This window comes from Hemicordylus capensis, chromosome 5 (assembly GCF_027244095.1).
Source record: "Hemicordylus capensis ecotype Gifberg chromosome 5, rHemCap1.1.pri, whole genome shotgun sequence".
In the NCBI taxonomy this organism is placed as follows: domain Eukaryota; kingdom Metazoa; phylum Chordata; class Lepidosauria; order Squamata; family Cordylidae; genus Hemicordylus; species Hemicordylus capensis.
Genome location: NC_069661.1, coordinates 124931405 through 124954923, shown reverse-complemented (window position 1 = coordinate 124954923; position 23519 = coordinate 124931405). Strand labels below are relative to the sequence as shown.

General features: G+C 42.8%; 1 protein-coding gene across 2 annotated transcripts in view; it reads left to right on the top strand.

Moving 5' to 3' along the window:
• The first annotated feature begins 4439 nt into the window (after nucleotides 1–4439).
• The window catches only part of SH3TC1 (SH3 domain and tetratricopeptide repeats 1), a 57548-nt gene continuing 38468 nt past the window's right edge, over nucleotides 4440–23519 (top strand). Inside the window, exons 1-5 of one of the 2 annotated variants that reach the window (XM_053257481.1) lie at nucleotides 4440–4764; nucleotides 12517–12760; nucleotides 18118–18245; nucleotides 19714–19819; nucleotides 21367–21507. In XM_053257481.1, coding sequence (XP_053113456.1) covers nucleotides 12529–12760; nucleotides 18118–18245; nucleotides 19714–19819; nucleotides 21367–21507 — 607 coding nt within the window. In that variant the 5' untranslated portion in view covers nucleotides 4440–4764; nucleotides 12517–12528. The remainder of the gene's footprint in view (nucleotides 4765–12516; nucleotides 12761–18117; nucleotides 18246–19713; nucleotides 19820–21366; nucleotides 21508–23519) is intronic. The other variant, XM_053257480.1, reaches the window with a different exon arrangement.

Here is a 23519-nt window from a genome sequence, read left to right as displayed (position 1 = left end):
CACCAATTTCTTTGGATAACAGAACCATGGATAACGAGACATTGAGTCAATGGCAATTGGGGGGTTAGGTTCCTAGAGGTGAAAAATGGCTTAAAACAGCAGAAATAATCATCATTAATGACAACTATTTATATTTATATACTGCTTTTCAACAAAAGTTTCCAAAGCGGTTTACATAGAGAAATCTTTCTCTATATAAAATTGAATGTCTGTTTGTCTGTTCCCTATACATTCCCACACCTTTTGAGCCATCGGGACCAAACTTTGCACAGTGACTTCCTAGGACCCTATGAGTAACATAGGGTACCTGGGAACCACAACAACCACCTCACACAGACAGATGGATATACAATGGGTATATCCACAAAATCGATAAGGATGCAATAACAAGGAGACACTTGCACCATAAGCCTGAGCAACGCCAGGTACTCAAAGCTAGTAATAAATAAATAAGATGGGTCCCTGTCCCCAAAGGGCTCACAACCTAAAAAAAACAACCCATGATGGACACCAGCAACAGTCACTGGAGGTACTGTGCTGGGGTGGATAGGGCCAGTTACTCTCCCACTGCTAAATTAAAGAGAATCACCATGTTGAAAAGTAAGGATGTGCCCGAAATGTTTCAGAGACTGTTATAGAGGCCTCTGAAACATTTCGGCCACTGGGGCTGTTTCGGCTTTCAGAGGCAGTGGGGGGTGTTCCCTTAAAGGTTGGGGAGGGTGCATTTAACCCTCCTGCTGCATTTTCCCCGCAGGCACTCCATTGTATCAAAGCCCCTTGGGGTGGCACTATACCTCCCTGCTGCCATGTTGCTGTCTTTGGCTGGAAGTACCGGCAACAGTTCTTGGCACATCCTATTAAAAAGGTGCCTCTTTGCCCAGTTAAAAGGGGTCTGAGAAATAAAGTGCCACACCATGCTCTGCAGGTCTCCAGCTGTCCGACGATGCCCCCACAACCCCCAGTGTTGGTGATTTTCTATTAAAAAATCAATCCCTCCTCCGGAAGAAGAGCCACAAAATGGCTCTGCTCAGCAAAATGGAGGTCCTTGGAGGTTATTTCTGGCCACTTAGGAACAGCAGGTCTGTGGATTTTAACTGTTTTTCGACCAGCGTATACTGAGGTTGGGTGCACATGGTCTGACCGCAGATACGCAGAGCTATGGGTGCCGCAGCTGCAGATGAGATCTACCTGTAGTTGGGTCATCTCAGCTCATGGGATAAAGCCCTTGCTCAAGCTGCCATTTCACTATCCATACCATCTGGTAGTCTCTAAAGCTGTGTTCACACAAGGCAAAAAAGAAGAGGAACCCTATACTTGTGTAAAGCGTTCCTGAGCACACCCAGAACTCCTGATCCGCTGGGTCCTGATGTGCCAGGAATCCTTGTCCTTGCTGCACTGCTCACAGTTACAGAGATTGTCTGAAGAGGCAATTGCCATAAGCGTGATCACGCTTCCTTCCGTGATTGGCAGACTGAGGCACCCCAGCCTTGCAATCAGAGGTGCTCTTAGGACCAGATCTCAGGGATCTGGCCCAGTGCCTGCTGCTGGGGGGACCACTGAATGCTCCCCAGTGGCAGCCATCTGCACAGGCCATCGCCGCAGTGTGGGGGCAGGGCAGGCACTAGCCTCCTCTCAGTGGCCGAGGGGTGGATGCTGGGGGTTTGAGCCCAGGCCAGCAGTCTTCCCCCACCCCCGGTGGTGGCGGCGGCCAGAGCATCATGCTGGACTTGTGCTCGGCCCAGTGTCTAGGTGTGCCCCCGTTTGCAATAACAGAAATGTTCACGATCACACTTACGGCATTTACCTCTTAAGACAAATGTGAGCAGCAGTGTGCTGAGGATGAGACTTCCCATCACATCAGCACCAAGGCTGGGAGTTCTGGTCATGGTCAGGAATGCTGTACATGACTACAGGGTTGCTCCCATCCCCCAGTCTGGACTTAGAATTTCTTAAAAATAAAGTAGATCCAGTAAGCCTGCCTGATGTCCACCCATTCTAGGGTACAGGATTTATTGTCAAATGATAAGCTCTCTAGACTTTTTTTGTAACTGAATGAGTAGTGATAACCATTTGATGTTCCTAGAGCATAATTTGAAGGCAAAAAAACCTCTAGTCTCTATTAGTTGGATTGTGTGGGTTTTCTGTATAGGAAAGCAGAATGTGGATTCATTGTCACATAAAGAGGTGGTGAATCATCTCCCCCCCCACTCCCAATCTACATGAGTTTTGAAAAGCGCATTTGCCTACTTGTCAATAACCAGCTCATTTTCCAGTCCTTTCCCTCATTGGCTAAATATCGTATTTACCTGAATAGACGGCAACTCTGAATGTAAGTCTATGTCTTAAAAGATAGGGTTTAAATACAGTTTATACCTGCATTTATCCAAAAGATAAGGGACTCTGAATCTAAGACAACCTACACTTATTAAGCAGGAAATAACTGGGGGGAAACCTCATTGCAGATTAAAAGCAAAGCTTCTTAAAAAGTCAGTCAGTGGTCTTAAATTAAAAAAAGAAACTTCTTAAATATAAAAAGCTAAGATGTACAGACTGGATGCAACACATTTCTGTAGAAGCAGTTGATTGTGCAAAGGCCCTTTGATTGTATTAACTGCCAGAGAACGCTTGTCTTGTGAAGTGGGAATCATCTTCTTTTCATTATTGTTTATATGTGTAGTAGTAGTAGTAGTAGTAGTTGTTGTTGTTCTGTGTATGGGGGGAGTGTGTGTATATGTAGTGGCATCACTGTATATGGCACTTTAAAGGTAAAGTGTGCCATCAAGTCGATTTCAACTCCTGGAGCCCACAGAGCCCTGTGGTTTTCTTTGGTAGAATATAGGAGGGGTTTAACCAGTGCCACCTCCCACGCAGATGCCTTTCATCCTCTTCCTATATCTCTGCTGCCTGATATAGTACCAGTGGGGTTTCGAACCGGCAACCTTCTGCTTGTTAGTCAAGCATTTCCTTGCTGCACCACTTAAGGTTATGGCACTTTACAGAGTAAATTATAAAAAGGACAAATGTCTGCCATAAGGAGCTTAAAATAAATATAGACAGAGAGCATCGGGAGAAGCAAGGGTACAAAGGATTTGGTATTAGTAGATATGCTAATGATCTAATAAACATAGTTTTCAGCTATATACAGATGAATAATTATCTTCTCCTGCTAAGCAAAGGCCAGGCTGAAATGAAATGGTGAGAAAGCAACCATGTGTAAAATATATATTGTACATACTCAGGAGGGGGGAGCATTGAGTTGTTGATAGTAACAAAGTGTTTCCTAGCTTTCTCCCATCTCCGTTTTCACCCCATGCTGTCCGTCCCCCCCGCTCCGATCATTATGGATAAAGAAACTCCCTTACGTACAGGTGTGGGCATATTGGAACCCTGTTTCTCATATAGCAACTAAATACATAAGATTTTAAAATGCGGTGTGGGAGTTTACTTGCTTGAGACAGAAGTTGATTGCTGCAACCAACTTAGGTGTGCTGCTTTGGATGCTTCTGGACTGTACCTGGTGAAGTGGATTGTTGTGATTACTAGATTCAGATATGCTAAATGTTGTTGAGTCCTGAAGCATTGCAAATTTTGAGCCCACAAGAACTCAGACTTCACATCTATCTTCAATGCTATGGCTCCATCTTAGAATATAGTGTTACAAATGGTGGGTAATTACCTGGCTGGTGTTCTTTTGTGAGCTAATCACTGGCTGATGTGTGAAGAGGCCCAGAGGATGTTTCTTGAAGGACTCTGACTATTCTAAATAAGCTGCACCATGATGGGTCTAGAATAGGACTGCCCAGCTTCAGCTCTTTGGCTGCTGTTGGACTTCAATTCCCATCATTCTCCGCCACAGCAGCCAATAGCAGAGATGATGGGAGCTGTAGTCAAACCATACCTGGAGGCTGAAGTTGTGCAGCCTGGGCCTAGAAAAAAGCACATATGACTTAACTCAAAGGAGAGGCAGAAGGTGGCATCACTCTGCCCCCTTCCCCACAGGGTGTGTGTGTGTGCACGCAGTACAATCTACTGCTGATCTCCAAGAATAAACTGCTGTTTTCCCAACATCTGGTACACTTGTGTGAACAAATACACTGAAAGACAAAGACACTGTAAGTCTCCAGTGACTCTCCTTCCAAAGGAAACAAGAATCAAATGTGTGCTGCAAATCCCTCAAATTTCTAATTGCTCAGGGAAGTGGGTCAACTGAGGCAGCATATAACTCTATGAAGTAAAAATAGATGAAAAGGCCTCGTAATGCATTCACTCTCTTCACTATGCAACTACAGAGTTCCCCCTCCCCCACCCCGGGATTGCAGGGAGGGCTCCCATATCAGAAGGTAGCATTTCCACAAAGACTTAGGTCCAAGCTTTTCTGGAATTGAACACTGAGTCATATTGAATGGAAGAGGCAAAAGCAAAGCAGCAGGCACTTTAGTGATATTGCTTATTGTAACTGGAAGCAACAAAGAGGGTAATATCAAATAAAATGGGAGTCCCGATATTTCAACAAGTTAATAGCAACCAAACACATTTTTTAAAAATGGTTCTAGGATTAACAGTATCTGTTAATGGTCAACTTACTGTTGGTTCACATCTAATCTCTGGACTGTTTAGCTAACAGGAAAAGTAAAAAAAAGAGAGAGAGAAAGAAAAAGAGAAGCTCAAACAGGAAGGACTGTATCAGAAATCGGTTGGGACAAGAGGAGAAATATGTGCTTTATGTTTCTGAAGTGAATATTAAGAACCAGCAAGACTGGGAAGGTAGGTTTCTGCACTCATGGCTTATTTGTACGTTTTGTTTTACAGTTATGTGGCTTTTGTTGTCATTACATATCTTGGACAACTAATAATCTTTTGCAAGAGGTCTGAACATGTGAAAGGCGAGAGTATAACTAAAGGACTTATTCTGTAGCAAAATAGTTGTGTCTGTGGGGGAAATTGCAAATATGTTAACATTTACTTCTCTGTTGTAGTACAGAAATATGTATGTGTTGGCTATATTCCTTTCATAGACTATGAAATTGAAGGAACTTTTAATAAATCCTAAATCCTGTCTTTGTTACCCTCCCCTCCACCTCACATTATATTTGGTAGCAATATGAGGTTCCCGACTCATGTGTTTTGTGCAAAATAGTGACAGGAGGGTGTTTATAAGGGAGAAGCAGTGGGTGGGTGGGTGGGTGTCCATGTGCTTAATGCTTCACATGATTATTTTACGCTGCAGCCCCTCTTCATGGCTGAGCTGAGGTTCTGAGATGCATGTGTTGGTTAAAAGAGGCTGGAGGAAGGGTTGCTGGGGAAAGTAGCAGGGTAAAGCAGTCCCTTTCCCAGCTGCCATTTCCCTCCTGCAAATGTTATGCATGTTGGCAGCAAACATGCATTTGAATGTGTAGTTCCACAAAACTGATAAGATAAAATAAAGGCCTGTACTTGTGATGGAATTTACTAATGGATTGGGGGTTTTGTTTGCTTTAAAGTAATATGGGAGAATGGGACTGGGGTTTTAGGAAATACAATGGCAGGGCATCTCACCAGGAACATCACCAACTATCTCACAGACCCCCATTTCCCACCATCTGCATCAAAAGCATTTTGCCAGTCTACACTGAACAGGCTGGCGCAGCAACTACTTTGTAAGCTAAAGAAAAAAATGCCACAAATCAGCAGAAAACAAACAAAACAAAGTTGGGGGAGGGCAACACAGAAATTGCTGAAATGAAGCAGGCTGACAACTACAGTACCTCCTCTGGATTCTTCATAAGAACTGGTGAATGAAGGATGACATTTTCAGAGAAAAGGGTTAGTGTGGAAGCAGCCCATCACCAAGCCGAGATTGTGTTTATTAAATCTCTCTCGGTTGTTAGCATTGGAACACACAAAGTGAATCTGAACTTTAAAAATGTTCCTAAACATTTGTCTATTTACAAAATGAATATCTTCCTTGAATATATACCTTAAGTTCCCCAGTACTCTCTTAAGCACCTAATGTACTCACAATCTTAGTAGCTAAAGGGCAGAGGATGGGTGGAACTGCTCAGGTTGGGTGGGTGAAAACTGGAACACTACTAACTTTTGGAATGAACAGCCAGAACTAACTTTAAGTTAACCAAAAATATTCCATTTCTAAAAACAAAGTATTATCCTTTAAGTTGAAGCTGTCATGACAGAGGAGAGCTGGTCTTATGGTAGCAAGCATGACTTGTCCCCTTAGCTAAGCAGGGTCCACCCCCTGGCTGCATATGAAAAGGAGACAAGAAGTATGAGCACTGTAAGATATTCTCCTTAGGGGATGGAGCTGCTCTGGGAAGAGCAGAAGGTTTAATGTCCCCTCCCTGGCATCTCCAAGATAGGGCTGAGAGAGATTCCTGCCTGCAACCTTGGAGAAACTGCTGCCAGTCTGTGAAGACAATACTGAGCTAGATAGACCAATGGTCTGACTCAATATATGGCAGCTTCCTATGTCCCTATGACATAAAACTTTAGTTTTCAAAAAAATTATCAGAGAGCAGGGTGCACATAAGTGCTCAGGGTGTGTTCACTGGTAGTTTGTTGGAAAGTGTTGCTGGCTGAAATTGCCACATCCTACAGTAGTTGGTCTTTTAATCAGTGTTAGTTTGGTTTGGCATTAAATGACAGCTGGAAGGCCCAGCAATATTTCATTACTGTTTCCCCTGAGATGCATGAAAAGAGAGCTTGGACAACTGCAGAGTAAAGATAATTGTTTCTGTCCTCTGGGTCAGCAATGGAAGGGTGATACAGTATAGCCTTTTCAATTGCTGCATCATACAAATGCGGAGGGTTATGGGTAAGCATTGTAGCTGAAGGGTAAATCAAAGAGGAACAGAAGTATTTGATCTCCACTGTGATCATGTGACTAGTACAAAGGTGGAGAACTTTCTGCTCAAGTAAATGTGGGAGCAGTCTATTGCAGCACGAAAGGGATATATGCAAACTCACCCTCAACTGCAGATGAGGCAAGAACGTTGTAAAGAAATAAAAATCCCCAGAGAGCATCAAGCATCCTTTTGATAGATGTGCAACACTCAGCATCATCTTTGCCAGCCATAAAACGTTTTTTACTGTGCTGTAGACTGAAAAACTGGCAATGTGGGAGGCCATCAAAATAACGGGATTTTTCTGAAGCCTTTCATAGTATTTCAGAGCTGTATCCTATGGCAACATCTCCAAATTGGCATGTGTAATTGTTGGAAGAAGAACTTCTAGGCTAAACTTGCAGTTTACATCACAAGCAGCCAGAATCTAGGGATGTGCGTTTCGTTTTGGATATAAAACGTTTTGTGAACAAAACAGGCCATTTCGGCTGTTTTGTAGCCAAAACAAAACACCCAATGCTCAAAACAGAAAATTTTGTAGCCAAAACAAAACGTCCCTGTTTCAGATACAAAATGTTTTGTTGTTTCGGCTGTTTTGGAACTCCATTTTGCAATCACAGAAAGTCTTTCTCCGTCAGTCTCCATTTTTAGTTTTGACATTTGTTTGAATTTCCAGCCCTTCCAGCCCACAGATTGGCCAGCAAAAGCATGAGCTGATCTGCTGTCAATTGCCTCCTTATTCCTTTTAAGTAAATTTAAGGGTAAATTTTACCCTCATTGGCCAGTGGGGCAGTGTGCATTTCATTGTTGTTGTTTCACACTGTTGTGTGTAGATCAATTTCATTTTGGGCGGGGGTGGGGAAGTGGATGTGCATGACCTTTGGAAATCTGCCTGATTTTTTCCAAAGCTCTGCTGTTGTTGATGTGTGATGTTGATGTTATTTGGGGTGGATTGGGGGCAGAAAGGGGGCTTTAGGGACAGAAGAGTGGTTCAGGTGGTAGTGCCCCAATGGGTGCCTGCTGCCACCCAGATTCCAAAGGAATTGGGGAAAGGGCTGATTTTTAAAGATTTTCTGAAGTTGATATGTCTTTGGGGCAGATTCGGGGCAGAAAGGGGGCCTGAGGGGCAAAACAGTGGGTTGGGTGGCAGTGCCCCAAGGGGTGCCTGCCACAACCCAGATTCTAAAGGAATAGGGCAAAGGGCTGATTTCTTAGGAATTGTTGGAAGTTTACGCTTCTTTAAGGTCCCCCCCCCAGGGAATAATGGAGGTTTCAGCAGACCCATAACTCCACCTGGGGTGGGCACTGGAGTGGCCGGGAGTGAGTGGTGGTGTAGTGCACATAGGGTGCCAACCACCCCCATGGGTTGCTAACCCATGGGGTGCTGGGTTCTGTTGTTTCTGAGGTGTTCTGAGTGTAGATTCTCTGGTAGCATATGAGATTTTCAATGACAAACCACGAATCCACTCTCATATGCTACCAGAGAATCTGAATCTACACTCAAAACATCTCAGAAACAACAGAACCCAGTACCCCATGGGTTAGCATAGGTTGGTTGGCACCCTATGTGCTCTACACCACCACTCACTCTGGGCCACCCTGGTGCCCCCCCCAGTGCAGTTATGGGGCAGGAATTATGGAGGTCCATCATTTCCTATGGGGAAGAACTTTACAGACACGCAAAGTCCATTACATCTTTAAAAATCATCCTTCTGCCCAATTCCTTTGAAATAATTCTGGCAGCTTCCTTGCCCCCACTGGGCACTACCACCCACCCTACTCTGGGCCACTCCTTCCCCCCCAACATGAAGCTATACTTTTGCTAAAAGCATGATTCTTCCCTAAGGGAAAAATCCAATACTTCAAAAATTCACCAAAACCCAGCCCTTTGCCCAATTCCTCTGAAATTTGGGTGGTAGTTTCCACCCACTGGGCACTACCACCCCCACCCACTAGATTTTCCCTGGGGCCATTTTTTAAAAGACAAAACATTTTCGGATTCGGATTTTGCAATGTCGAACAAAGAACAAAATTGGGGTGTTTTGGATTGGCTGGTTTCGAACAAAGAACAAAACGGATTCGATTTCGATTTCGGATTCGAGCCAAAAACAAAACAGAAAAAAAGACAAAACACACAACCCTAATCTAATCTAATGAATGAGTTGTATTTATAATTATAATCAAAGAATTGATTGTTATTTTCAGCACACTGATTAAGTTATACTGGTATATTACATCTTTAATTCCCCCCGCCCCCCAATATAGCTTGTGAAGTGAAGGTGTTGAGAAATTCAGTGGTGGGCTTTGGATATTAAATTATTTTGGCAGTGATATTTGGCGCTTCTAAATAGCTTGTTCCACATGGAACATATACTAGGTGATAGAAGGGTGTCAGTTTAGTCCACAGCTATTGTACCGTGTGTTAATGGAACAACTGTGGCAGGAATAAAGAGTTTGGTCTGTTGGGCCTCGTTTCCCATCTCATGTTTTGCTTCAGAACATTTGCAATGATAGTAGTAATCATGTGGTGGGGTTTTTCCCTCTTTCGTTTTTTTAGTGCTAATATTTATATATTAATGTTGTAAGCCATTTCAAGAACTATTGTTAATAGATGAGATAAAAATATTTATTTTTAAATAAAAGTCCTGTTGACTTATTATATGCAATTTAACCCCTTCCTTATTCTTTCCTACTCTGGGTGCTAATGGGTGCCTGCCACTTTCTTCCCCAGCATTTGTTAAGGTAGACACATATGCTTCTGTTTGATGCAACTGTATGTATTGATGGCAGGGCCCTTGGAAAGACTGCTGCCTGTCACCAAGACCCCCTCTATGCCCATTGCCTCTGTGTGATGTGGTGGAGTGCCTCGGCCAAGAGGGTTGCTCCATGGTCACTTCATCTCTCCCATCCCGACCTACAAAGACAAGGCCCACCATGAACCTTGGGAGGCCCTGGTAGGAGAGAGCTCATACAGGGTGGTTTGCTGAGTAGTCCCTGAAACCTGGACCATACCAGTGATAGTAACTTCTTATACAGAAAAGCAGCTTGGGAGGGGTCACTTAACTGCTTTCTTCCCACTAATTTTGTTTAGGATCTGCTTAGGATTTTGGAAAGAAAGTATCTTTTCCAGGCAGTCTACAGTGAGAATATTCTCTGAGAAAAATAATTTATCTTTCTGGCCATATCCAGTTACTGTTGCTGGTGTCTATCTTACATTTCTTTTTAGACTGTGAGCCCCTAGGGTATCCATCTTATTTATTTATTAAATCCATCTTATTTATTAATTATTTCTCTATGTAAACTGCTTTGGGAACTTTTGTTGAAAAGCGGTATATAAATATTTGTTGTTACCAAAACACAACTAATAATAAATGGTTTATTCTGCAGGTGCTCTTGCTGTTGCTTTTGTGGCATTGGGTAGGGGGCACTTAACTGCTTCTTTGCCCACTTACATTCTCCTCCTTGCACCCCCACTTCAGCCATTCCCCACCCTCACAGCATGGTTTTGCATGCATTTTTAAGAACCTAAGAATAGCCCTACTGATCAGGCCAAGGCCTATCTAGCCCAGCATTGTATTACCCATAGTACTTCCCAGATGGCTCTGGGAAGCCTACAAGCAGGGGATGAAAGCATACTTCCCTCCTGCCGCTGCTCGACTCCAGCTAGTATTCAGAGGCATACTGGCTCTGAATCTGGAAATGGCATGCAGCCATCAAGTCAAGTAGCCATGAATAGACTTGTCCTCCATGAATTTCTCTATTCGCCTTTTAAAGTAATCTAAGCTAGTGTCCATCGCCACATCTTGTGGCAGAAAATTCCATAAATTAGTTATGCACTTTGTGGAAAAGTATAATACCTCCTTTTGTCCATCCTAAATTTCTTGTCAGTGAGTTTTGTTGGATGACCCCTGATTCTAATTTTGTGAGAGAGGGAGAAAAAATGTCTCTCAGTCTACCCAATACATAATCTTATAAGCCTCAATCATATCCCATCATGGTCACCTTTTTAATGCACTAAAAAACCCTCCATATTCTGTAGCCTTTCTTCATAAGGAGGGTCTTCCAGTCCTCTTCTGCATCTTTTTTCAGCTCTACAATGTCCTTTTTGAGGTATGGCAACCAGAACTGTATGCACCATGGATTTATATAAAGACAGTGAGGCTGTTCTCATGAGCAGCCAAGACCAGGCTAGGGCAGCTAAGCCTGGACTTGACTTAGCGAACCACCGGGAGTGGCGTGGCTTCCGGCAGCGCCTGGATGGCAAATCTGCATAGAGAGCCTGCCAGTTGGCCAAGGTTAAGGTTGTGAGCGCCATGTATCAGTGCTGGCTGCTTCCAGCTAGTGCTGAAACAGGAGCAGGCTCCCAGCCATCACAGGAGGGGTCCCCACAATGCACCGTGCACTCATGTCCCAGCCTCCAAATCTCCCTACTGCCTGGGGCAGAGCAGCTTGTCTGCATGCACAATCCATGCACCCAGCAACTCTTGTAGATCGTCTGTGGGGAAAGTAAGTTGCTGCATCACCCCATCACCCACCCTCAAGCCCACTCATGGGATCGTGAGAAAGAGCTCACTGTAATATTGGCAGTTTTATTTTTTACCCTTTCCAAAATGATCCCTAGCATGGAATTTTCCTTTTTCATTGCTGCCACTTACTGAGTCAAAGTTTTCATTGAGCTATGATCTCAAGATCTCCCTGTCCTGGTTAGTCACTGCAGTTTAGACCTCATCCGTGCATATGTGAAGTTGGATTTTTATTTGCCCCAATATGCATCACTTTAGCCTTATTTACACTGAACCACATTTGCCATTTTGTTGCCCATTTACCTGGTCTGAAGAGATAGTTTGGAGTACTTTGCAATCCATTTTGGTTTATTAACTCTACATAGCTCGGTATCATCTGCAGACTAGGCAACCTCACTGCTTTCCCCTAGCTCCAGATCTCTTATTAACAAGTTTTTAAAAGCATGGATACAAATGTAGATTTTTAGGGACCCCACTTCTTAATTCTTCTGTTGTGAACATTCTCTGTTTATTCCTACCTGCTTCCTATTCTTGAATCTTTCACATTACCACTCAGTAAAAGGATCTGTCTTATCCCATGACTGCTGAGTTGACTCAATCTTTGTTTAGGAACTTTGTCAAAAGCTTTTTGGAAGTCCAAGTATGTGATATCAACTGGATCACATCTATCCACAAGCATGTAGGCACTCTCAAAGAACTCTAGAAGGTTAGTGAGGCAGAACTTAACTTTGCAGAAACTATGCTTATTCTCCTTCAGCAAGGCTTGTTCTACAGTAGGCTTAATACTCTTATCTTTTAATTAAGCTTTCCACCAATTTACCACACACAGATAAAACTGAGTGGCCTGTAATTTCCTGGGTCCCCCTGGGTCCCTTTTCAAAAATAATTGTTGCATAGGCTACCTTCCCATTCACTAAAACAGCAATAATGCATCTGGTGGACAAAGCTGAAGAAGGAATTGCCCCTCCCAAGCTGCTTTTCTGTAGAAATTATAATTGTTCAGGTTTGGTTACACATGTTTGCATGCAGTGTGTAATTCTGTCCTTGGTTTCCTGTTAACTTGATGATATTGTTTAGCTGTAGTCTTCTGAATATCTTCTGAATATGAAAATCAAAGTTGCAATATATGATTTGTGTGACCATGTACTTCTGCATAGTTCTGACTGCACATGCAGAAGATGGAGATCTCATTAACAGAAGAACTGTCCAGCACTTCTGTTTCTGTGTGTGATGCTGTCACAGAAGGGAAAGATACCTTTATCTCCTCCAAAACTGTTTGGGAAGAGAACACAGAACTGCTGGGAGAGAGTTCATCTTATTGCACATGTGAGCCAGCCAACGTGAATGTACCTGCTTCATCAAATGTGAGAGAGAGCAATGAATTGCATCAGCAGCAAAAGGGTAAGGACTATTAACATCCCTTGCTACTTTCTCCTTTTGATTTTCTCTTTGTTTTCCTCCTCTGTGGCACATGTATAATAACAGGTATATGTATATAATAACCCAAACTATGTTTTGAGTTATTTCCCTACCACCACCACCACAATATTTGTACATTGCAAACTAAGTAATATCGGTTGTGGTGAGCAACAGAACATTCTAGAAAGAAAACTATAGGGAGTTTCTAACATTCTAGAAATAAAATCATTTTATTTTGCTCTTGAGGAAGAAGTTATTGGGAAAGAAATTTGGAGTTTTGTTATGATAATGTGTTTCTGAGAGAGAATCTCCACATTTGGGGGTGGTTTTAGGTTTGTGATTCACTAAGCATGCATTATAATTGGGACTGTCATACAATTAAATATATTATGTGGCCACATACCCAAGTGGTGAAACGTTCTAGGGGTGTAGCACTACTTGGATTCTTGTTTCTTTTGGAGGAGGCATTTGTTTTTCTTTCTCTGTCATTCCCACATCTACGCCCAGGTTAGCATTAGATAGATGCTAACCTAAAGTTCTCCTTTATTGTGGTTGGAGATTATGGGAGTTGTAGTCCAGCAACATCTGGAGAATCTCAGGTTAGCCACTCCTGTATTACAGCCTCTGCCATGTCCCCCTCTTTTCACTTGTTCATATCTACCCATTCCATGCTTTGGATGAGAACTATGGAGAGGATTCTAAAACATTTAACATAGGCATCTTCCAGTCAATGTCAGACTTATCAGGGAGTTGGAGAAATTCCACAGTCCTCTGATAATTCAGCCATACAGATTTAGAGATGTAAAATTTCAAGAAACTTTGAAGCCATGTGAGGCAGGGAAGAACAGGACTTTTCCTGTTTTGTTTATTTGTTTTTGGTGGGGTGGGGATAGAAATGGTTTTTTAAAAAAATACATACAATACTTATTTTTGTATCATATTTAAACTTAGTTTACTGTTTTAAAGACACAAAACAGAACTATGAACTATGTATGACTTTGTATATAAGGTGTAGTGATCAGTCACCCCTACCCCTAAAGAGTTAACTGGGAGTGAACCTTGTCTTAACTGACATGCTGGTGAACTCCAGGGCAGCCAATCAGTATACCAGGTGGGTAAACTGAAATAAGAAACACTAGCCTATGCCCATTCTACCTAGGGCATTGCAAAAGACTCTGTAAACATTTCAACATGCATTAAGACAACCTGTTTTTGTAATCTCACTAAGATGCTTAACTGTATCTAAGAAAGCTAGAAGCCTCAAACAGAAGCAGTCTGTAGTAATTGAATAAAACTTTTTTAAAAGTTCTTTTCTTTTTACAAGCCTCTACAAGTTGGTTTTTAACTCAGAAAAAGGGGCTGGGCTGAAGGGGGTTTATTCTGGTGCAAGCATGTCCTCAGATGTTCAGCAACTACCAGTTTTTCTCATCCTGTTTAGGTAAACACGTGGAAGGTTGGGGTTTTTTTTTGTATTTGCCCATTACCTAGTGACAGAGGGACCTTGGATTAAAGCACCCAATCCACTGGTCCAGTTCTCTGCAAGGTTTCAGATGCTTAGGGACAGCCTTTTGAACCTACCGATAATTGTAGATTAGTTTTAGGAGAAGCCTAGCCGGAAATCTCAGCAGGGATGATTCAGCATTTCTTTCCCTCATGTGAGCTTGCTCTGAGACAAAGGCTTTAAATTTGCTACATAAGGAGACTCTTCTCACGATCAGTGAGAAGAGCCTGGATGCGGTTTGCGGGAAGAGTGGGCTAAGCCCACTCTCCCCACAGACGAGCAGTCAGTCTGCTGCAGGTGACCGAACTGGCCGCCCACACGACTGCCAGCTCCAGTACGGAGTCAGCGGGGGCTGGGAGGATCAGGAGCCACGCGGCCCCTGGAAGCTCCAGCATGCCCCGCGTGAGTGTGCAGGGCATGCTGGAGAGACCCCCAAGCCGGGAGGCTGCTTTTCAGCCTCCTGGTTGGAAGTCTACTCATGAGTTGCCATGGTGTGGAGCCGTGCCGCAGCAACTCACAATCAGAAAGCCCAGGTTAGCGGAGTGCTCGCTCCGCTAACCTGGGCTTAACGCAAGGGCAGTTAAGCGGGTTACCAGCTTTGACTAAACCGGGCTTGGCTGCGAGCCCGGTGAGTCTCACGGTGGGTGGGAAACGGGCTAAGCACCCTTAGCCTGCTTTCCACTGATCGTGAGAATAGTTTCAAGGTTTCTACTTTTAAATGTCATAGGTATACTAAATACTCATACAAATATATGTATTGTTATAGTCAACTTGTTGGATGCGGTTTATGTATTTATTCCATGGACCTTGGTGTCAAAGTGGGATGGGATAGGACCTGGGGGAAGCAAATTTCAAGCTACCCAATTTAAATGGTCAGGCTGCTTTTTAGAAGTGGTACCCACTACAAGCCTCTTGCAGCATCTGTCCCCTTTGACTTTCTTTTAACTCACTGCACACAAGCAGGCCAGTAGGAGGGTGAAACACAGTGTTGTAATTGTGTGAGTGAGAGAACATCTCCAAGATGAACAGGGGTCAAATCAGGAGAGTAGTACATCCACCATTCTCCAGGTCAAAGAGGAAGGCAGGCTAGAGGAAACGTTTTACAAGCAAAGAAGGATGCAGGTCTATGTGTTCCTCTAGTAAAGATGACTATGTTTTGTGAGGAGCAAAGGCTAAAACGCATCAGAGATTTGAGAGTTATATACATTAATACATTACACAGTATTAGAATTGTAATTATCAAATTCTTTCATTGTCTTACAGAAAACATTTTCATATTATACACTTGGAAACTTGCCTGCTGCTAGCACCTGGCATCTTACAAGAACTAATGAGATTGACTCAGCATCCCACAGGGAGGATGACATGCTCATTCCTCAAATGGCCCTGCACATGCTGTTTGCTGGGGCAGCTGCCACCGGTTCCTTTAGGATGGTGGGTGCTAGTGGTGGGTAAGTTCACCTTCCCTGAGTTTTCCCCACCCCCCAACAGCAGGCCTCGCTGGTCACTACTGGTAATTAAGATGTTGTTAATGTTTCATGGTGTCCTGTGTGTTCCCTGATCCATGTTGGGCAATATACAAAATTCTCAAAAATACATATTGAAACTATATGGGGGGAAGATGACATGACCTATGTGTGTCATGACCTTTTCTAGCTATGAAGCACCTGTTAACATGCTATGCAGGCTTATGCAGGCAGATTAAGTGCTCTGCCCTCACAAGGAACCAGGAAATGAACTATATACAAGGCTTGCTTCACAGCACTGGGAGAACAGTTTTTAACTTCTCTCCTTTCCCTTCAAACGTCTTTTGTGTTCAGGAATATGTCTGGGACAGCTGCATGACCCTCACTGATGACACAAAAAGGGCTTTTTCATGGGAGGAGAGAAGTGAAAAATTGTTTCCCCACCCCCATCTGCCCAGTGCTGTTCAGCAAGCCTTACACGTAGTTAGTTTCCTGGCTGCTTCTGAGGGCACAGCAGCAGCCTCATATAAGCCTGTGTGATATGTCAGCCACTGAGTCGGTAGTAGCCAAGGTTCAGGTCATATGCCTTGAATGCTGAAATGTTCCAAGTTGAATCCTTGGCATCGCCAGCTCAAAAATGGTTTGGATAGCATATGATGAGCAAAAACCTGTCCCTACAATTGGGCTCTGTACCAGAGGACTGGAATGTAGCAAATGTAACCCACATTTTCAAAAAAGGATCCATGGGGTATCTGAGAAATTATAGGCTGGTTAGCTTAAATTCTGTGCTGGGTTAATTGATGGAAAGCATATCTAAGGAAAAAGACTGTTAAACATATAGAAGAAAAGGACTTGCTGAAGGAGAACCAGCATGGCTTATGCAAGGGCAAGTCTTGCCTCACTAACCTTTTGGAGTTCTTTGAGAGTGTCAACAGGCATGTGGATAAGAGTGATCCAGTTGACATAGTATACTTAAACTTCTAAAATGGTTTTGACAAGTTCCTCATCAAAGGTTCTTGAGAAAACGTAGCAGTCATGGGATAAGGGGACAGGTTCATGTGTGGATTGGTAATTGGTTGAAGGACAGGAAACAGAGGGTAGCAATAAATGGACAGTTTTCACAATGGAGGGAAGTAAGAAGTGGGGTCCCCCAAGGATCTGTACTTGGACCCATGTTCTTTAAGTTGTTCATAAATGATCTAGAAATTGGGGTAAGCAGCGAAATGTGCAGATGAAACTAAACTATTGAGGGTAGTGAAATCTGCAACAGATTGTGAGGAGCTCCAAAAGGATCTCTCCCATCTGGGGGAGTGGGTGGCATAATGGCAAATGTGGTACAGTGTAAGCAAGTGTAAAGTGATGCACACTGGGGAAAGAACACCAACTTCACATATATGCTGATGGGATCTGAGCTGTCGGTGACTGACCAGGAGAGAGATCTTGGGTCGTGGTGGACAGCTCATTGAAAGTGGCATCTCAGTGCATGCCAGCTGTGAAAAAAGCTAATTCCATGCCAGGAATCATTAGGAAGGGGATTGAAAATAAAAATGCTAATATTATAATGCCCTTACATAAATCTATGGCGCGGCCACATCTGGAGTACTGCATACAACTTACCATATCTTAAGGATATTGTAGAACTGGAAAAGGTGCAGAAGAATGCAACCAAAATGATCGGGGGTATGGAGCACCTTCCTTATGAGGCAAGGCTACAACACCTGGGGCTCTTTACCTTGGAAAAGAGACGAATAAGGAGAGACATGATCGAGGTGTATAAAATTATGCATGGAGTGGAGAGGTTAGAAAAAGAGAAAATTTTCTCCCTCTCTCACAACACTAGAACCAGGGGTCACCCCATGAAACTAAAAGTCGGGAAATTTAGGACCAACAAGAGGAAGTACTTTTTCACACAGCACATAATTTATGGAATTCCCTGCCAAGGGATGTGGTGATGGCCACCAGCTCGGATGGCTTTAGATGGGGCTTATACAGATTCATGGAGGACAGGTCTATCAATCGCTACTAATCCGGTGGCTGTGGACCATCTCCAGCCTCAAAGGCACATTGCCTCTCAATACTAGTTGCAGGGGAGCAACAGCAGGAGAGAGGGTATGCCCTCAGCTCTTCTCTGTGGGCTCCCCAGAGGCATCTGGTGGCCCACTGTGTGAAACAGGATGCTGGACTAGATGGGCCCCCTTGGGCCTGATCCAGCAAGGTGGTTCTTGGGTTCTTGTGACCTCTGCCTGAGCCCCTAGAGAGTTGTTGCTAGTATTTGGGCTGGATGTGTTTAAGTAAGAGGGACCATTGGTCTTGCTCTGTATAAGGCAGCTGCATATGTTCATATTCACACTCCATAAAACTTACATTTTCAGATATATCTCTGAAGATAATCTTGGTGAAATGTAAGACTGGGCTTCCTGATTCTGAGCTGCAGGGATATCTGAGAGGACAACTCCGTCTTCTGGAAAACGATGACAGAAAAGCCAGGGCCATTTTTAGTGTAAGTAGTTTATACACAGCTGCAAAATGTGATCATCACTGATGGGCCAAAATTAAGCTTCCATCAGATCTTGCATTAGGAAGGCAGAATCTATCTTAACACAAAGTAGACAAACAGAGTGTATGTTAATGCACAAAGTTGATGCAAAGTCAAAATGGCCACAATCTAAGTGCAAATTACTGAAATAGTAAAGTAAAGGTAAAGGGTGCTGTCAAGTCGATTTCGACTCCTGGCACCCACAGAGCCCAGTGGCTTTCTTTGGTAGAACACAGAAAGGGTTTACCATTGCCTCATCCTGCACAGTATGAGATAATGCCTTTCAGCATCTTCCTATATCGCTACTGCCCAATATAGTACCAGCAGGGATTTGAACCAGCAACCTTCTGCTTGTTAGTCAAGCATTTCCCTGCTGCACCACTTAAGGTTACACATTGAAATAGTAGTTAACATGGAAAAAAACCCCAACAACTGTTGGTTACATTTTGTTACAATAAAACTGAAACAGCAGGATCAATTACATTCACAGGCAAATACCACTGGTTTTAATCAATGCTGATTCCTAAAAAACATAGTCTCACCTTCTTAAACACCAACATACCACCCATTCAGCTCAAACTATGTCAATCCACCCAGTTTAAAATCCAACACTTTTTTTCCTTTTTAAGGGACACTTTTATGCATTTGATTTCTGACTATTGTTCTTTGCACTGATCGTGATCCTTATTGTTTAGTTTTTTAAATGTTGTGTTTTTGTCTGCTTGCTCATTGAATAATTGTGTGGTGTTTGTTTTTTAAAGGCAGGTTATAAATGTCTAAATAATTTTACTTGTTCACATATAGATAGATTAAACATTAAGGGTGGGAATAAGACCTTGCACAAGTGGAAGGAAACTCCAAAGAAGTTCCCCATCCACTCCTCCTTGCATTAGTCCCTGTACTCTCAAAAAGTCACTCCTGAAAGTTGGAGAACCCTTAGGTATGAGGTGGAATCAGGCATGCAGGGAGCTGCAGGGAGAGGAGGGAATTGCTGAAAATCAGGCAGAGGTCCTTTCAATGAGCAGGAGTACCTTCTGCCCAATTTCCAGTAATTCCCTCCATTCCCTCTACACCATTCTCCCCCATCCCCAATGGCTCCCCAACTCTCAGCAGCTTTTAAAGGGGTATTTAATACGGCTCTAGGGAGGAGGGGGGAATACGTTTTGTACAAGTGTTCTTCTGCTTGTGCAAGGTCTGGAGGCAATCCTATGCCTTGCCTAAGGGGTTTGAATAGATGACTTTGTTGAATCTCCCCCCCCGCGCATTTATTAATTCATCTTCTATGTTCATTTTTTGAAAAGGTTTTTAATGGAGCAAGCTATTGTTTTTTCTCTTGTCTGTCACTTTGTCACCTTTACCCTAAGAGTAACAGGGCTATCTTTTGGTTTAATTCCTTCCGCCAGTAACCTATGAATGTGCTTTCCTTTGTTAGGAGTTATCTGCCAGACTACTGTCCATTCACAGTGAAGATCACCTAATAGTGGTAACGTTCTGGACCTTGGAAGAAATCTGGAAGTTTGTAACTTATTATTCCCTTGGTAAAGCACTTCCACCTATAGGAAAGTTCAATTTGGTTTAAGGTTAACTGATAATTGATGTTGTCAGTATAAGTCTGAATATAGGGGAATATAAATCCCTTTACAAATGTAAGCTAAATATTTTATTTTTAAAGTGTTGTACATGGTAATACTTTGGCTTATGATGGAACAAAATGCAAACGGGAGAGCTGTTAACTAGGCTTTTGGAGTTTGTTGCCTGTGTCCATTTCAGATTGGATTGAGATCTCTCCAGAACATGATCCAAAATAGCTCTGCTCTTCAACCCACAGTAGTTCCAGGAGCTGTTCCCTCCTCTTCTCAAAATTACTGAGAGAGGGAAGATGATCAGCATGGCTCCTGTTAATTCCTGTTGATGGGCCCCGGATTGTGGATTGTGGGAGTCATGGGAATTAAAATTCCTTTAGTTTTGTGTCCCTGGATACTTTTTACACATGATTGTCTTATTTATTGTTTTGATTGGATTTATATCCTGCTCTATCCCATGAGCTTGAAGCAGCTTACAGCTTTTATAATGCTGAGTAGTTCCCACTGTTGCTCATTGTTCCTGCATTCTTGAATGCTCTGGTGAACATGCAGAGTAGTATCCAGAACCTGTACTGACCTGAAGCTCTTATGCAGTACTTCTGCCATCTATAAGCCCCTGGTGGCGCAGTGGTAAAACTGCCGCCCTGTAACCAGAAGGTTACAAGTTCGATCCTGACCGGGGGCTCAAGGTTGACTCAGCCTTCCATCCTTCTGAGGTCAGTAAAATGAGTACCCAGAATGTTGGGGGCAATATGCTAAATCATTGTAAACCGCTTAGAGAGCTCCGGCTCTAAAGCAGTATATAAATGTAAGTGCTATTGCTATTGCTATTTAGTGCGAGACAAAGTAAAAGGAGAGCTGGTCTTGTGGTAGCAAGCATGACTTGTCCCCATAGCTAAGCAGGGTCTGCCCTGGTTGCATCTGAATGGGAGACTTGATGTGTGAGCACTGCAAGATATTCCCCTCAGGGGATGAAGCCGCTCTGGGAAGCGCACCTAGGTTCCAAGTTCCCTCCCTGGCTGCTCCAAGATAGGGCTGAGAGAGATTCCTGCCTGCAACCTTGGAGAAGCTGCTGCCAGTCTGTGAAGGCAATACTGAGCTAGATAGACCAATGGTCTGACTCAGTATGTGGCAGTTTCCTATGTTCCTATGTTTCCTATCTGACTTGTCTGCTAGGTGGACTAAGACATTCTTGCCCATCTGTAACTTGGTGTTTGAATGGTGTTAATTTATGTTTTTAAAACACAAGTAATCTATAGAATTAATTCCTAAAGCAAAACTTCCTCCATTATATTTCAGCACTCTAGTTTTGTTGGTTTTGATGGGACTTGAAGCCTGTATTTAATTTGAATCAGAGACATTTGGTACCTTGTCAATGGGCCATTGTACCTCCTGCAAAAAACAAACAAAAACATTGTAATCTGCCCACTTACTGCTGTTACTGACTAAGAAAGAATAAGTTGTGTTTAATAATAGTTTTATGTTGAAAATGTCTTTGACAGGCTTTGTAAATCACTGTATGGAGAATCTGTTGCTAGATAATTATTTCTGGCTCTCTTCACAAGAGGAAGCAGTCGGTATTGATGTCCATCTAGATGAAGAATGTCTTGACCTGATATACAGAGATCTTTTAATTCAAGAAGGTAGCTGAGATTGTACTTCTTAACAGATAATTGTCAGAAAAGGTTTAAATCCTTTAAGTACCATTAACTGTGCTTAATGTTCAGTCAAAAAGAGGACCTTGGGGGGCGGGGAGTAGTAGACTACATTATATTAATATTATCATCAGATTAATTGAAAATATGGAGCAGGTTCTAGACTAAGCTAATTATGATTTATGTCCCATTGAAATTAATGGGAATTCATTATTCATGACTAATTTGTCTCATGTATTTTACTGGTGCTTGGAGCCCGCCCATCATGTGATAACTGACAAAGCACAGAAGTGGCTTAGTTTTTTTAAAATTTCATTTTATACAGCCTCTGTAAACACTGCTGCACATTGAAATGTCTTACTTTTGCTGGAATATATCATTAATGTGTAATTTGTTTAATCAGGTTTAGAATGCTGACAGAATATACAATCCAAGTTGTAACAGAACAAGGAGTACATCCTGCCCCATAACACGTGGGGGAGCCACTTATCTTTTGTTTTTTAAACCATGTTTACACTGTATAAACATTTTGGTGAAGCCATAATTGCCCATGGTTCTTACTGTGTATCCATGGTGTATCTGCTTTGTAGCTGTTTTCTTTATAGAATAGAATTCAGAAAACACACTGCAAACACACTTCTGAGCAGACAGGCATTGGATCAGGCAACAAATGTTAGCAGGTATCTACCTAGAGTATATTGATGTAATGTGTCTAGCACTGAAACCTAGAAGTTAATCCTTTTTGGTAACTTTCACTCTGAAGTTCATAGAAATGCAAAGGTCAGGTATGCTCTTAATCTTTCTCCAAGGCCATCTCATGTATGTATGTATGTATGATTATCACCTCAACAATTGGTTACAAAAGTTCTTGAGATTTTTGCTCTCTGACTAAGGCCTTCTCTTTCCCCTTACCTTATTCTTTTTGTTATAAAATCAGAGCATAGAGCACATAGTTTTTAAAAAAGGTCAGCTAAGGTATCATCTCATACTGCATGGGAGGAAGCAATGGTAAAGAAAACCACACATGGCTCTGTGTTTGCCAGGAGTTGACACCAACTCGAAGGCACAACTTTACTTTTATAAAGCCTCTAGTGTGTTTGAAATGAAAGGAGAGGGAAGAACTATTTTTTCCCACAGAGAAGAGGCAAAACTGGCAATGAGGGCGGGGGAATAGAGGCGGTGTGGAGGCTTTGAAAATAATGGGGGTTAGGCTACTTGTGTTCAAACTAAGTACTCGAAACAACCATCAAAGTTGTTTTTCCCCTAAGTACTTGACTTGAATCCTTAAACAAACTCATTGATCAGCTAGTTTAAATCAGGGGCGTAACAAGGCTGGAGTGGGCCCACAGACAAAATTTTAAAATGGGCCCCTCGCTGATACACACACACACACGCTTCACAATATATAGTCATGTGACTTGCCTCTGGGGGGCCCCTCGAGGCGTGGGGGCCCCCAGGCAGCTGCCTCCCCTTGCCTAATAGTAGTTATGCCCCAATGCTAACTGGGCAAAGAGGCACCTTTTTGATGTGGTGATTCTCTTTATTTAGCAGGAGAGTAACTGGGCCCTATCCACCCCCAGCACAGTACCTCCAGTGACTGTTGCTGCTGTCTATCTTAGGTTTCTTTTTAGATTGTGAGTCCTTTGGGGACAGGGATCCATCTTATTTATTTCTTTGTTATTTCTCTATGTAAACCACTTTGGAAACATTTGTTGAAAAGCGGTGTATAAATAGTTGTTGTTGTTAAATGACTCTCCAATTGATCCTTTTAAAAACCATTGGGGTGCACATATCTCTCCTATTCTAATTGTGAGGGGGTTAAAACCACACATTGAGGGGTGGCTTGGATGAAACAAGCCCCTGCATGATTAGGTAATAACAGGACGTCTTGCTAGGTCGGGGGAGATATGGACACACACCTACACTTCTCCCCCATATGTTTAAAGGAGCTGGTCAGAGAATTGCCCAACAGGCCCAATTTGGGGATCAGCAAATGCATA